The sequence below is a fragment of the Callithrix jacchus genome, chromosome 5 (assembly GCF_049354715.1).
Source record: "Callithrix jacchus isolate 240 chromosome 5, calJac240_pri, whole genome shotgun sequence".
Taxonomy (NCBI): Eukaryota; Metazoa; Chordata; class Mammalia; order Primates; family Cebidae; genus Callithrix; species Callithrix jacchus.
The window spans coordinates 44,105,763-44,120,754 of record NC_133506.1 but is presented as its reverse complement, the minus strand read 5'-3'; the positions used below and the strand labels follow the sequence as shown (position 1 = coordinate 44,120,754).

Here is a 14,992-nt window from a genome sequence, read left to right as displayed (position 1 = left end):
CCGAGATCGTGCCATTGCACTCCAGTCTGGGTAACAACAGTGAAACTCCAAAAAAAAAAAAAAAAAAAAAGAAACAGCTATACTTTTTAAAATTTTATTGATTTACCACCTGATCAAAGCATGGGATATTTTAACAGTATTATACATAATATTTTTACATAGAAAACTTTACATAGCATTTCATATTATATAATTCTGCTTATTCTTTCAAAAATTTATACATCCATTGGGCAAGGAATGCTTTTCATTAAATTAACAATATTAAATGCACTTAATCATTGTGTATAGATTAAACCAAAGTAACTATTAATTAACTTTTAGGCATTTTAAGGAGGTAAAACATACATTTTGCACATAAAGAAATATTTGATGCAAATATGCAGATAAAATTTTTTAAAAATTAGAACACTGAGTAAAACAACACCTTTGATAGAGTATATTGTTTTGTTTTGAGAGCAAGGATTTCCAGATATATTCATTCTTTAAAATATTCAGCTTTGGTTTCTTTGTTTCCCAAACTGCAAAGCTGCTGATAACAAAACTCCAGGATTTCAAGTGAGTTCAGCTATGTCTACTTTAACACAAATATTAAAACAGAATTCAGAAAATGCAGTATTAAGGATCCAGCTTCTACTGAAACCAATATCCATTTGCATGATAACAACAAACATTTGAATGAGATGGTAATACTTGCACTTGTTAGTAGGTTCCTTTTACAACAAAGACTATTAATTGTACCCTTAATCACAAAATAAATGAAAAAAGTACAGGTTTTTTTTTTTTTTGCATTTTGTACAAAAGTCACCTGTCAGAGGAAAATGTGTTTTCAGATATTATAATACATTTTTCATAATGTATGTTCTTTGGTTGTACATGAGGAGTACAGGGAAAAGATATAATTGACTTTAATGATGCATATCAGAAATAAAAATTATTCATTCACTGTTTGTTGTTAAGATGCCAAAGCTGGTGATTTCCTTAACAGACAATGAAGAAAAACAAAATTGCTCAAAGCAGCAGTATTGTAACAAATAAAAACTTCTCTAGAGACTCAGCATATAATAATCGACACTTAAAGCATTCTGAAAAAGAAATAAGGCCTTGGAAAATGTTTCACTCTCCTCCATTACTTGGTTAAATATATGGTGTCCTGGCCTGATGTTGCAGTTGTACATACCCTTTCACTAGTGTTTGAGTGGCACAAGCCACATTTACCATGAGAAAGAACAGATTTGTTCATAAAAAAGAATTTAGGCTGAATGGCTTATTATTGGAGGTAAAGGATTTCCTCTGTTCGTCACTGTCCACTGACAAGAAAAATTACCCTGAATGGTTTGACATCCAATTTTTTAAAAGTCCATTGCTGGTACAATTCAAATGCCTCATTCAGAAAATCAAATCTTTAAAATACTAAACTAATAAGAAATTTAAGCCTGAATGTTTCAGCAAGTACTAAAATACACTGACACATGTGCTACCCTGCAAGAGACAAAATTAAAGAGAGGGCAGGAAGACACCAGGAAGTTTTACAGTCATATTCGATGAAGAAAATGACGTGAGAACCTCAGAAGGAAAGGAAAAATAACCAATCAGGGATATAGCTACATGCAAGATGGACTTCATAAATGAACGTGTTCCTCATTTATACCTTTAGTACAAATATCAATGGAGACGACTGACTTGTTGAGGTGGTGACATGCTATGATACTAGGGAGCGTAGGATTCACGGTGCAGTGTAAAGGTATAGTGGATTGCAGGGCAAGCCAGTCAAATGTGCTAACATTTTCCATTCAGTATTCTCCCATGGTCCTTTCCTGCTGAATTACATAGGTTCTTTTATCTAATGTATGTAAGTAATGTAAAAACCTAAACCTGCTCATTTTTTCTTTGGTAGAGAAATTAAAACACTTTTTGGGAAAGAAAAAAGTAGACAAGAATTCTGCTGGCCAAAAACCAAACATTTCTCAAGGCTGTTAAAAAAAACAAAACAACTTAAGAGTATCAGTCTCTTAGCAAAAGCACCAGAAATCCTTCTCTACAAAAAAAAAAAAATCCAATTTTACAGATAGATTCCCAAACTACTAACTTCTAAGGCACCAGAGTTGACATCAATACAACCCAATTTAGAGGACTAAAGAGTGTAGGTAGAAGTCTGAATGTTTTAATCACTCCGCGTACACTTATGTCTAACGCTCAGCGATGCTCTAGGTGAGCAGTGGGTAAGGACAGAGAATGAGGCATGTGTGCTCTTCCTCATGGGTGAGCATCCACTATACTGCTCACAGGCTTCGGGTCATACTTGTATACTGCCCGCTTTTATACAAGCTGCATCAGAACTCAGTTCTACTGCAGGTGAGAGAATTGCACCATCATTAACATTATTAATAGGACCTCAGAATCTAACCTTGCCAAAGAATTCAACTCCTAGGGTCAGACTAATGGAAGTGCTGGGCACATGTCACTTCCTGCCATTGTCACAGTTCAGCTGTGCTGGCCCACCACATCTCCAGTTCCACCCATGATATCTGGGCGAGGAAGTTCACGGGAGCAGCTTCTCATGCACTTACTGTCCCTCTCTGGAGGGTCATTTAATGGGGACCGTGCAAAGCAGTGACACTAACCGCCAGTATACTCACTTTTCTGAGGTAAAAATAAAAAGGTTTATTCAAGGATAAATGAACTCTGGTTAAATTACTACTTCATTTTCATTACTACTTCATATATTAGATTTCAGAGTGTGTGAGATGGATAGTGTATTCTGGAAATTTTAATATAACACCCATCCACAAATACTTCAAGGAAGGCTAATCATCTTCATTCAATTGCTCACTTTTTTCTCTAGACTTTTCCTCCCCACATTACTAAAACAGGGAGGTCCATGAGGTACATTTTTTTAACCTCGCAAAACTCTTAATTCTAGCTTAGTTAGTAAACTCTGCCTTCAACTAAATTTTCAGTATCTTTTTGGAAAATACTTTAAAAATCACTCAGACATTAACAAAACACAAAAAACAACCCTTCTCTAATCCCTATCTGGCCCTAAACTAATCTAATTACGGCTGACTTGTAACTGACAAAAACACTCAAATTTCTCTAACACACTCAAACAACAACAAAAAACCCAGCGTATTTTAGGTGGCAGTTAGCCGTTACAAGAAGTTTTATTAACATACTCTCTAATTATCATGAATCAATATAGCTATGTGCAGTATTTTGAAGGAGAGTGACTACTTCTTACAAAAAATTTATAGCCAATCATGGGATTTTGCTAGAAAATGATGGCATGTGCAATGACAGATTTGATAGACAGTTTAATAAGAAAAATGGAATGACAGAAATGAAGCAGACTCCCCACCTACTGTACTAACTGGGTATGCAACAGTTTAATGAAATACCATAAGCCTTAGTTGGGGACTGTGATGGAGCAGCATAGAGGCCATCTGTATCCAGGCCATTCTGAGATCCAAGATGTCAATTCCTTGTTTCTCTGACCCTTCACGAGACGTGCCAGTCAGAGATGGCATGCTGAACATTCTGCAGAGCTGTAGCAGTGGCCTGGGCAGCCATGGCTACCACACTGGTGACAGTATTGCTGGTACCTGTGATGGCTCTTCTGGACTCCATATCTTATACACAACACCTATCCGTAAGAAGAATTTCCGCAGAACTGCTCGGAGCTCAGGGATCAGGTCAAACTGCATAATTTCACACAAGTAGGGGTAGTACATTGAAGCATGTGCTTTGAACTTGAGGTAGGAGAGAAGTAGATGGATAAAATTAGACAATAAATTTCTTATTTTGGCATCAGTTTTTCAAAAGTTTTCATCTCACCCTAAACTTTTTTTTTTTTTTTTTTTGAGACAGAGTCTTGCTCTGTTGCCCAGGCTGGAGTGCATGGTGCGATCTCAGCTCTCCACAACCTCTGCCTCCTGGGTTCAAGCGATGCTCCTGCCTCAGCCTCCCAAGTAGCTTGGATTACAGGTGTGCACCACTACACCCAGCTAATTTTGTATTTTTAGTAGAGATGGGGTTACTCCATGTTGCTCAGGCTCCCAACCTCAGGTGATCTGCCCACCTCGGTCTCCCAAAGTGCTGGGATTACAGGCATGAGCCACTGCACTTTGCCTACCCTGCAACTTCTTATTATATTGGTGCTTTTCATGCTATTAGAAAGTTGGGGCTGGGTTCAGTGGCTCATGCCCGTAATCCCAGCACTTGGGGAGGCCAAGGCAGGTGGATTGCTTGAGCTCAGGAGTTCAAGACCAGCCTGGGCAATGTGGTGAAACCCCATCTCCACCAAAAATACACATGGTGTGTATCTGTGGTCCCAGCTACTCAGGAGGCTGAGGTGGGAGGACCGCTTGAGCCTTGGAGACAGAGATTGCAGTGAGCTGAAATTGTGCCACTGCATTCCAGCCCGGGTGACAGAGCAACACTGTCTCAAAACAACAACAAAAACAACAAAAGAAGTTGAAAGAAAATCTTGCAAATTAAAGCTTCTTTCAGTTATATTCAACTTTAAATCTATTTGGACAGTCTCGCTACCAAAAGTCAATAGCTTTTATTTTGTAAAGCAAGTTCTTATGTCAAAACCAGTGCTTCACAATCTCAACCCTCTCTTGCTGTACTGGAAATCACCATACCATGCCTAACAGCAACACATGAGGTCTAAATTTCAGCCTTGGTCAACTAGAGTTCTTCTAAGAAAAAGCCCTACTATCCTGTGGCACTCATTGTCTGTAATGAATTAACTTCTCTCCAATGCATCTAGAATGGTGCTGACAGTCACATAGCCATCCTTGGGAGAACTGAGAAAATAGTTACTGCAAACTCTTGAGTGGAAAGCCAACCCAAACTTTATGTCCTAGTGGAAGCGTCAGAGTTTACTTGTTCATACCTTCTCATCATTTATTTTGAGGGTTTTGGTTAGAAGTAACAACAGAAGACTTGTCCAGGCCTCCCGATGGCTTTCAGAATTCACGGTGATGAAATAGGCAAGAGCTTCACTGCAAACACTAGAAGAATTAGAGAGGGGGAGGCATATCAAACAATTGATTAACATTTCACATTCAGGGAGAACTATTCATTCTTGGGATGACTTTTTAAAAAAATTATTTTAACATTTTTTTAAATTACTTTTTTTTTGAGACAGGATCTCACTCTGCCACACAGGCTGGAGTGCAATGGCATGATCACAGTTCACTGTAGCCTCAACAACCTCCTCGGGCTCAAGCTGATCCTCCCACCTCAGCCTCCTAAGTGGCTAAGACTACATGCTCGTGCTACCACGCCTGGCTAATTTTTTTGATTTTTAATAAAAATGGGGTTTCTCCACGTTGCCCAGGCTGGTCTTGAACTCCTGGCCTCAGCAATCTGCCTGTCTTGGCCCCCCAAAGTGCTGGGATTATAGGTGTGAGCCTGAGCCTCTAAGTCCAGCCACTGCAATAACTATTTTCTTTTTCTTGAGAGGGAGTCTTGCTCTGTCGCCAGGCTGGAGTGTAGTGGCGCAATCTTGGTTTACTGCAACCTCTGCCTACAAGGTTCAAGCAATCATCCTGCCTCAGCCTCCCGAGTAGCTGGGACCACAGGCGTGTGCCACCACACCCAGCTCATTTTTTGTATTTTTAGTAAAGACTGGATTTCACCATGTTGGCCAGGATGGTCTCAATCTCCCAAAGTGCTGGGATTACAGGCGTGAGCCACTGCGCCCAGCCCTGTGAAAATTTTTAAAAATAATTTTACTTCATGTGGGAATTTGTTAATAATACAATAAATTTTAACCACCCCCCCAAAAAAAGAAGCTGCAAAACTGTTTTTACTTGCAATTTTCAGCAACTGGGGTGTTTTGTTTGTTCTTTAGAGTCAGGGTCTCACTATGTTGCCCAGGCTGGTCTTAAACTGCTGGATTTATGAGATTTTCCGGCCTCAGCCTTCTGAGTACCTGGGACAAGGAGAACAATTTTTCTCTGAACTTTGGAGTTCAAGACCAGCCTGATCCATATGGTGAAACCCCATTTCTAGTAAAAATACAAAAATTAGCTGGGTGTGGTGGTGGGTGCCTGTAATCCCAGCTACTCAGGAGGCTGAGGCAGGAGAATCGCTTGAACCCAGGAGGCAAAGGTTACACTGAGCTGAGATAGAGCCACTGCACTCCAGCCCGGGTGACAAAGCAAGACTCTCTCAAAAAAAAAAAAAAAAAAAAAAAAAAAAAAAAATTCACTTTTAGGCTGGGCATGGTAGCTCATGCCCGTAATCCCAGCAATTTGGGAGGCCAAGGTTGGTGCATCATCTGAGGTTAGAAGTTTGAGACCAGAGTGACCAAAACAGTGAAACCCTGTCTCTACTAAAAATACAAAAAAAATTAGCCATGTGTGGTCGTATGCGCCTGTAATCCCAGCTACTCAGGAGGCTGAGGCAGAAGAATCGCTTGAACCCAGGAGGCAGAGGTTGCAGTGAGCTGAGATCACGCCACTGCACTCCAGCCTGGGTGACAGAGTGAGACTCCATCTCAATAAATAAATAAATAAAATTTCACTTTTAATGGCTATATTTCATAATACCATAATTTAGGACACACCATAGCTTATTCATTCTACAGTTGAGCTGCTTAAAACTTTTTGTCCTGATAAGTCTGCCATGAATATTCTGTGTGGTATTCCTGATTCCTAGTTCTAAAATATTTTCTGAAGCAGATTCCATAACAGTGGAATTACTAAATCACAGAGAATGAACACTTTAGGGCTCCTGGTATATAATCCCACCAGCTTTCCAGAAAGATCATGCCATTGTACACTCCAATGAGCTAAGAAGGAGAGTACATTCTTATCACACATTTGCCAGCACTGTGTACTACTGTTTTTAAACTTAGAGAAAAAAAAGCTCAGACATCAGAATCTTGCTGATGCCCAGGGAACTGAGTGGCAAAGACCCACTTTTCTGACTGGGCTTCCTCATCAGTATTCCACTCTTTCCCCATTGGTGCATTACATCCTGGTTATATGATTTAAATACATTCTTCTTGGAAAGAAGAACTAATGGGATGTTACTGCTGACAACAATTCTAAAGAGGACCTGGACCCAAGATGGATAGTAACCTGCCTAAGGCCACAGGGCTCCAGCCAGAGACAGGACTTCCCTCCAGCCTGCTGACTCTGCTCAGAACACTATTCACTGCCATGTTTCTATGCATAACTCACTGTAACCTTGAATTCTTGGGCTCAAGAAAGGGCTTATCAGTGAAACATGAACCTCTGACCTCTTCAGGGCATTAAGAAAAGTATAATGGAAGAGTCACCAAATAGAAGGAAAAAATAAAAAGGAAAATAATTTGTCAGAGTGTCAGCATGTATTTTCTCCCACTCTTTTCAATCCACGATATAGTTGTGATGAATTTTGTTATGGCAGATAGAAATCTAGTCAGAAACTAATTTTCTTACGTTAAAAGTCTCTGCTGTATTTCTTCCCAGGAATCCCTGCGGTTCTCATCAACATACATTCGAAACAGGATCCTCAAACAACAGGCCAGGCTGCTGGTTTCTTGTTTTAGAAGATTAGGTTTAGACTTGCCCTTAAAACCTAGAGATCAGACAGTCATTTAATTAGTGCACACTTCTAGAATAATGCTGATAACTGTGTATGAACTAGAAATCTAGTTACTTTACAAAATGCTGAAACATCTCTGTTTTTCTTGAGACAGTCTTGCTCTGTCACCCAGGCTGGAGTACAGTGGCATGATCACTTACTGCAGCCTCCAATTCCTGGGCTCAATGATCCTCCTGCCTCAGCCTCCTGAGTAGCCAGGACCACAGATATGTGCCACCATGCCCAACTAATTTTTCAGTTTTTGTACAGACAGGGTTTTACTGTGGCCCAGACTGGTCTCAAATTCCTGGGCTCAAGCAATCTTCCTGTCTTAGCTTTCCAAAGGGATGGGATTACAGAAATGAGCCACTGAGCCTGGCCTGAAATATTTTATATAAATTCTTTTTTTTTTTTTTTTTTTTTTTTTTTAGGACAGCGTCTCCTCTGTTTCCCAGGCTGGGGTGCAGTAGCTTGATCTTGGCTCACTTCAACCTCCGCCTCCTGGATTCATACAATTCTTCCACCTCAGCCTTCCAAGTAGCTGGGATTACAGGCACCTGGCATCATGCCCAGCTAATACTTCTATTTTTGTAGAGACGGGGTTTCACCATATTGACCAGGCTGGTCTTGAACTCTCGACCTCAGGTGATCTGTCTGCCTTGGCATCACAAAGTGTTGGGATTACAAGTGTGAGCCACCACACCCGACCTATATATATTCTTAATACAGATCAATTATAATACCAGATAAAGGCAGTTATGACTCTCCAAAAGTCATCCGCTGTATAAGATAACTTCTTTTTTTTTTTTTTAGAGACAGGGTTTCACCACGTTGGTCAGGCTGGTCTCGAACTCCTGACCTTGTGATCCACCCACCTCGGCCTCCCAAAGAGCTGGGATTATAGGTGTGAGCCACTGCACCTGGCAAAATAACTTCATTTTTAAATGCCCTGAACTGTTCTCCATTTACTTATTGGTATTTTGTTTTATTTTATTTCGAGACAGAGTCTCACTTTGTTGCCCAGGCTGAAGTGAAGTGATGCAATCTTGGCTCACTGCAACCTCGACCTCTCAGGCTCAAGTTGCCTTCCAACCTCAGCCTCCTGAGTAGCTGAGACTACAGGAGAATGCTATCACACCTTGCTAATTTCTGTATTTTTTTTTTTTAAAGATGGGGTTTCACCATGTTGGTCAGGCTGGTCTTGAACACCCGACCTCAGGTTATCTGCCCGCCTTGGCCTCCAAAGTGCTTGGATTACAGGCGTGAGCCACCATGCCTAGCCCAATTTCTGTATTTTTTTGTAGAGATGGGGTTTTGCTTTGTTGCCCAGGCTGGTCTTGAACTCCTGACCTCAAGTGATCCACCCGGCTCAGCCTCCGAAAAAACTGGGATTATAGGTGTAAACCATCTTGCCGGGCCTGCTCTCCATTTAGACTTTGCTTATTGGCTGGTGAAGCCATTAGTTTTGTCTTCTCAAATGTAACAACTCTTAAGAATTCCAGCGTTCTTGCAAGTTGCAAGATTATTTTTCTCTACAAAGCACACATAAGAACTCATTGTTTTTCTTTTTTTTTTTTGAGATGAAGTCTTGCTCTGTTGCCCAGGCTGGAGTGCAATGGCCCGGTCTTGGCTCACTGCAACCTCCGCCTCTTGAGTTCAAGCCATCTCCTGCCTCAGCTTCCCAAGTATCTGGGACTACAGGTGCCTGCCACCACACCTGGCTAGTTTTTTGTATTTTTAGTAGAGACAGCGTTTCACCATGTTGGCCAGGATGGTGTCGAACTTCTGACCTCGTAATCCACCAGCCTCGGCCTCCCAAAGCACTGGGATTACAGGCGTGAGCCACTGTGCCCAGCTAAGAACACATTCTTCAAAGGAGTACCAGCCGGGTACGGTGGCTCAAGCCTGTAATCCCAGCACTTTGGGAGGCCGAGGCGGGTGGATCACGAGGTCAAGAGATCGAGACCATCCTGGTCAACATGGTGAAACCCCATCTCTATTAAAAATACAAAAAATTAGCTGGGCATGGTGGCGTCTGCCTGTAATCCCAGTTACTCAGGAGGCTGAGGCAGGAGAATTGGCTGAACCCAGGAGGCGGAGGTTACGGTGAGCTGAGATCGCGTCATTGCACTCCAGCCTGGGTAACAAGAGCGAAACTCTGTCTCAAAAAAAAAAAAAAAAAAAAAAAAAAAGAGTACCAATCAGCTTAAGAGATATGCAAACCAGGCTTGGTGCGGTGGCTCAAGCCTGTAATCCCAGCACTTTGGGAGGCTGAGGTGGGCAGATCGTCTGAGATCAGAAGTTCCAGACCATCCTGGTCAACATGGTGAAATCCTGTCTCTACTAAAAATACAAAAACTACAGGAGGCTGAGGCAGGAGAATTGCCTGAACCCAGGAGGCGGAGGTTGTGGTGAGCCGAGATCGTGCCATTGCACTCCAGCCTGGGTAACAAGCGAAACTCTGTCTCAAAAAAAAACAAACAAAAACTAGCTGGATGTGGTGGCAGGCACCTGTAATTCCAGCTATTGTGGAGGCTGAGGCAGGAAAATTGCTTGAACCTTGGAGGTGGAGGTTGTAGTGAGCCAAGACCATGCCATTGCACTCCAGCCTGGGCGACAGTTGCATATTTTAAGGCTGTAGAGAAAAATGACATTCTTTACTTGTCAATTACAATAACTATTTGGGGACAAAAGTAATGATAACAAGTCCAGGTGCAGTGGCTCATGCTTGTAATCCTAGAACTTTGGGAGGCCGAGACGGGCGGATTACTTGTGGTCAGGAGTTCAAGACCAACCTGTCTTTAGTAGAGACAGGTGAAACCCTGTCTCTACTAAAAATATAAAAATTAGCTGGGCATGGTGGCATGTGCCTGTAAACTCAACTACTCGGGAGGTTGAGGCATGAGAACTGCTTGAACCCGGGAGGTGGAGATTGCAGTGACCCAAGATTGCATCACTGCACTCCAGCCTGGGCAACAGAGTGAGACTCTGCCTCAAAAAAAAAGTAATGGTAACAATACCAAATTTATATGAATTATCACTTTTATGCAAAGTTCAACATAATGAGAATCCCACCACCATCCCAGAAAATAATATATTTACCTCCAGTGTTTATGTATTGATTTTTGGAGGCAGGAAAGTGAATAAACCCCAAAAAGCTTGGAAAATTGATGAATGATTTCTGGTTTTCCAAGATTACCAGCCTGGGTGACAGAGCAAGACTCCATCTCAAAAAAAAAAGACATTTTTAATTTAATGCAAAATTTATTTTATTTTATTTTATTTTTTTGTCGAGATGGGGTCTCCCTCTGTCACCCAGGCTACAGTGCAGTGTTGCAATCTTGGCTCACTGAAACTTCCACCTCCTGGGCTCAAGTGATCCTCCCGCCTTAGCCTCCTGAGTATGGTGTGTGCCACCATGCCCAGCTAATTTTCATATACTTTTTCTTGGTAGAGATGGGGTTTTGCTGTGCTCTCCAGGCTGGTCTTGAAATCCTGGGCTCAAGCGATCCACCTGCCTCAGCTTCCCAGAGTGCTGGGATTACAGGCATGAGCCACCGTGCCCAGCCCATAAAATTTCTTGACTTGCTAGATCAATTCAATTCTCCAACTTTTTTTTTTTTTGGGGGTGGGGAGGAAGGCAGGAAGGGAGGGAAGAAGGACGGTAAGGAGGAAGGAAGGGATGAAGGAAGGAAGGAAGGGAGGAAGCGGGGAAGGAGGGAGGGAGGGAGGGAAGGGAAGGAAGGAAATCAAGCAATGAGAGAGACATTGCCGACCTGGATCTAGAGGTTTACAAGTTGATTTCTTTTTTTTTTGAGAGAAGGAAAGAAAAAAAAATAAGTAAAGGAGAGGAAGAAAGAGGGAGAGAAAGAGGGAGAGTAAATGGAAATATTGCTTTATTTTGAAAAAAATTGAGTATTAATAATGGCCAATGTTTCATTTAAACTTATGGGTAGGTGTGATGTGGTATTGACAAGAATGTATATTTTGTGTATTTGAAGTGGAGAGCTCTATGAATAGTTATTAAGTTTACTTGTTCCGGATCTGAGTTCGAGTCCTTGATATCCTTATTAATTTTCTGTCTCATTGAATCTAAGTCTCGTATCTGGGTGTTAGGATCGTTAGCTCTTGTTGCATTGATCCTTTTACCACTATATCTTTGTTGCTTTAAAATCTATTTTCTCCGATACGAGAATTGCAACTCCTGCTTTTTATTTATTTATTATTTATTTTTGCTCTCCATTTAGTTGGTAAATCTTTCTCCATCCCTTTGTTTTGAGTCTTTGTGTATCCTTGCATGTGAAACAGGTCTGGATGTAAAATGCCATTGGGTTTTGGCTGTGTCTTTTGGTTGGGGGATTGAGTCAATTTAAATTTAGGGTTGCTGCCATTTGATGTTGACTGGCTGTTTTATCCATTCGTTGGTGTAAATCCTTCTTTATGTTGGTGCTCTTTACTTTTTGGTATATTTTTAGAAAGGCTAATACTGGTTGTTTCTTTCTGTGTGTAATGCTTCTTTCAGAAGCTCTTGTAAAGCAGGCCTGGTGGTAATAAAATCTCTGAGTTCTTGCTTGTTCATAAAAGATTTTATTTTTCCTTCAGTTGTGAAGCTTAGTTTGGCTGGATATGAAATTCTGGGCTGAAAGTTCTGTTCTTTGAGAATGTTGAATATTGGCCCCCACTCTCTTCTGGCTTGTAGAGTTTCTGCTGAGAGATCTGCTGTAAGTCTGATAAGCTTGCCTTTGTGGGTAACATGACCTTTCTCTCTGGCTGCCCTTAGTATTTTCTCCTTCGTTTCAACCCTGGTGAATCTAACGATTATGTGCCTTGGGGTTGCTCTTCTTGAGGAATATCTTTGTGGTGTTCTCTGTATTACCTGGGGTTGAATTTTGACCTGCTTTGCTAGTTTAGGAAAATTTTCCTGAATAATATCCTGAAGGGTATTTTCCAGCTTGGATTCATTCTCTCCGTCGCATTCAGGTACACCTATCAAACGTAAATTTGGTCTTTTCACATAGTCCCACATTTCTTGGAGACTTTGCTCATTCCTTTTTATCCTTTTTTCTCTAATCTTTTCTTCACGTTTTATTTCATTAAGTTGGACTTTGACCTCTGATATTCTTTCTTCTGCTTGAACAATTCGAGTGTTTAAACCTGTGCATACTTCTCGGAGTTCCTGTATTGTATTCTTTAGTTCCATTAATTCACTCATACTCCGCTCTAAGTTGTCTATTCTCAATAGGATTTCATCAAACCTTTTTTCAAAGTTCCTATTTTCTTTACGTTGGGCTACAACATGGTCTTTTAACTCACTGAAGTTTCTTATTATCCATTCCTTGAAGAGTGATTCCGTCATTGGGATGTGCTCGTTCTCCATCAAGCCTTGTTCCATTGTTGATGTGGAACTGTGATCATCTTTAGAGGGAGAGGCGTTCTGATTTTGAGTATTCTCAGCTTTTTTACGCTGGTTTCTTCCCGTCATTGTAAATTTATCCTCCTGCCGTCTTTGAAATTACCAACTTTCAGATTAGGTCTCTTGAGTGGACGTCCAGGTTGTTAGTTCCCAGGGCCAGAGCAGCGGCGTTAAAACTGATGGTGCTTTTCTGCCCAGGATTCTCCTGTCGGGCTTCCTTCTTGTGTCGGTAGTAGGCAACTCTGCCTTCCCGGGGCTCCAAACCTCGGTCAGAAGGGGAACTGGTCCTGTTTACTTTGCTCCGAGAGCTGCCGCGCCGAGGTGCCGGCAGAACCGCTGCACCGGCCACGAGAGTCACGCTGGCCACCCGTGTGTTTCCTCCACTGGGGGATCTCCTGCTCCGTGAGCGACCAGAATTTGTCTGAAAGTGTGGCATCCTCTAGTTCTCCGTGCCTTCCCTGAGAGCTGCAATCCCGGGATGTTAGCGATCGGCCATCTTGGATCGTTCCCCTCAACTTTTTTTTTTTTTTTGAGACAGCGTCTCGCTCTATCACACAGGCTGTAGTGCAGTGTCGTGATCTCAGCTCACTGCAACCTCTGCCTCCTGGGTTTAAGCAATTCTTTTGCCTCAGCCTCCCGAGTAACTGGGACTAAAGGTGTGTGCCACCATGCCTGGCTAATTTTTGTATTTTTAGTAGAGATAGAGTTTCACCATATTGGCCAGGTTGGTCTCAAACTCCTGACCTTGTGATCCACCTGCATCAGTCTCCCAAAGTGCTGGGATTACAGGCATGACCCACTGTGCCTGGCCCAAATTCTTCAAACTTCAATTTGTCCTTTTCTGTTTCTTTTGAGATGGAGTCTCGCTCTGTTGCCCATGCTGCAGTGCAGTGACATGATCTCAGCCCACTGCCACCTTTGCCTTCCGAGTTCAAGTGATTCTCCTGCCTCAGCCTCCTAAGTAGCTGGGACTACAGGCACGTGCCATCATATCTGGTTAATTTTTTGTATTTTTAGTAGAGACAGTATTTTACTGCGTTGGCCAGGCTGGTCTTGAACCCCTGGCCTCAAGTGATCCACCCTCCTCGGCCTCCCAAAGAGTTCGGATTATAGGTCTGAGCCAATGCACCCAACCTCAATTTGTCTTTTTATGAAATACTTACTGAGACTCTACTATGAACTGGGATGAAACCTATGCAGCATTTCCCTTCTCTCCCCATCAAGCATGAAAATATCTGTTAAGTTATTCTAGCTATGTTTAAAATTTTGGACATTTTCCAAACGCTGTAACATTTTAGGATGGTGACCAGTGTGGCTATCTTATCTGCTGTGTGGCCTTACCTGCTCGCCACAGGACAGTCCGCTGCTCATAATTGGAGTTGAAGGCCTTTGAAAATGAATGGGATTCCTGCAAACAGTCCAACAGCTTGAAGAGGTGCTGGGAAGACATGTACTTATACATGCCTTGATCCTCTGTCTCTATGTGAATATCTGCATCCAGCGTGTCTTGCTAGAGGACAGGACAGAGGATAGAAGAGCTAGTGAAGAAGATGTAAGTCTTTGGGCATTGTGACTGCAGACAATGGGAGTCATGAGTTTCCCAAAGTCATCCTCTCTATAAGACATACTTTATTCCCCAACACCCTGAAACATTTCTATTTAGACCCTGCTCACTGGCTAGTGAAGGAACACACTTAGCTGCTCCATGATGGCAGGCTTGGCTGGCCAAAGTTTCAGTTTTATCAGTAATGCCTCCATTGCATAAACAAGAGTGTGTGTCTCCAATGGTTTCACTAGAGGAATGCATTCTTGAAAAATGTATGAAACACTAGGAAACTTTATTGAAAAAGTGACTAAAATTAAAAAATCAAAAAGGACAGCCTTTGGCCCATAGCTATATTTTTTCCAGCAGTAATGAAATTTACATTAATTTTTGCTAGTATTTAAAACACGACTTCCTCTATGAAAAGAAATCTTGATTTTGGCTACTCTTAAAAC

At 41.8% G+C, this 14,992-nt stretch overlaps 1 protein-coding gene across 4 annotated transcripts in view; it reads right to left on the bottom strand.

Moving 5' to 3' along the window:
* Positions 1–80: 80 nt before the first annotated feature.
* The window catches only part of ARFGEF2 (ARF guanine nucleotide exchange factor 2), a 105,091-nt gene continuing 90,179 nt past the window's right edge, over positions 81–14,992 (bottom strand). For all 4 annotated transcript variants that reach the window (XM_035298863.3, XM_035298864.3, XM_035298865.3 and 1 more), the window contains 4 exons: positions 14,336–14,504; positions 7,437–7,575; positions 4,898–5,015; positions 81–3,746 (listed from right to left, as the gene is read on the bottom strand). In XM_035298863.3, the coding sequence (XP_035154754.1) occupies positions 3,570–3,746; positions 4,898–5,015; positions 7,437–7,575; positions 14,336–14,504 (603 nt within the window). In that variant the 3' untranslated portion in view covers positions 81–3,569. The remainder of the gene's footprint in view (positions 3,747–4,897; positions 5,016–7,436; positions 7,576–14,335; positions 14,505–14,992) is intronic.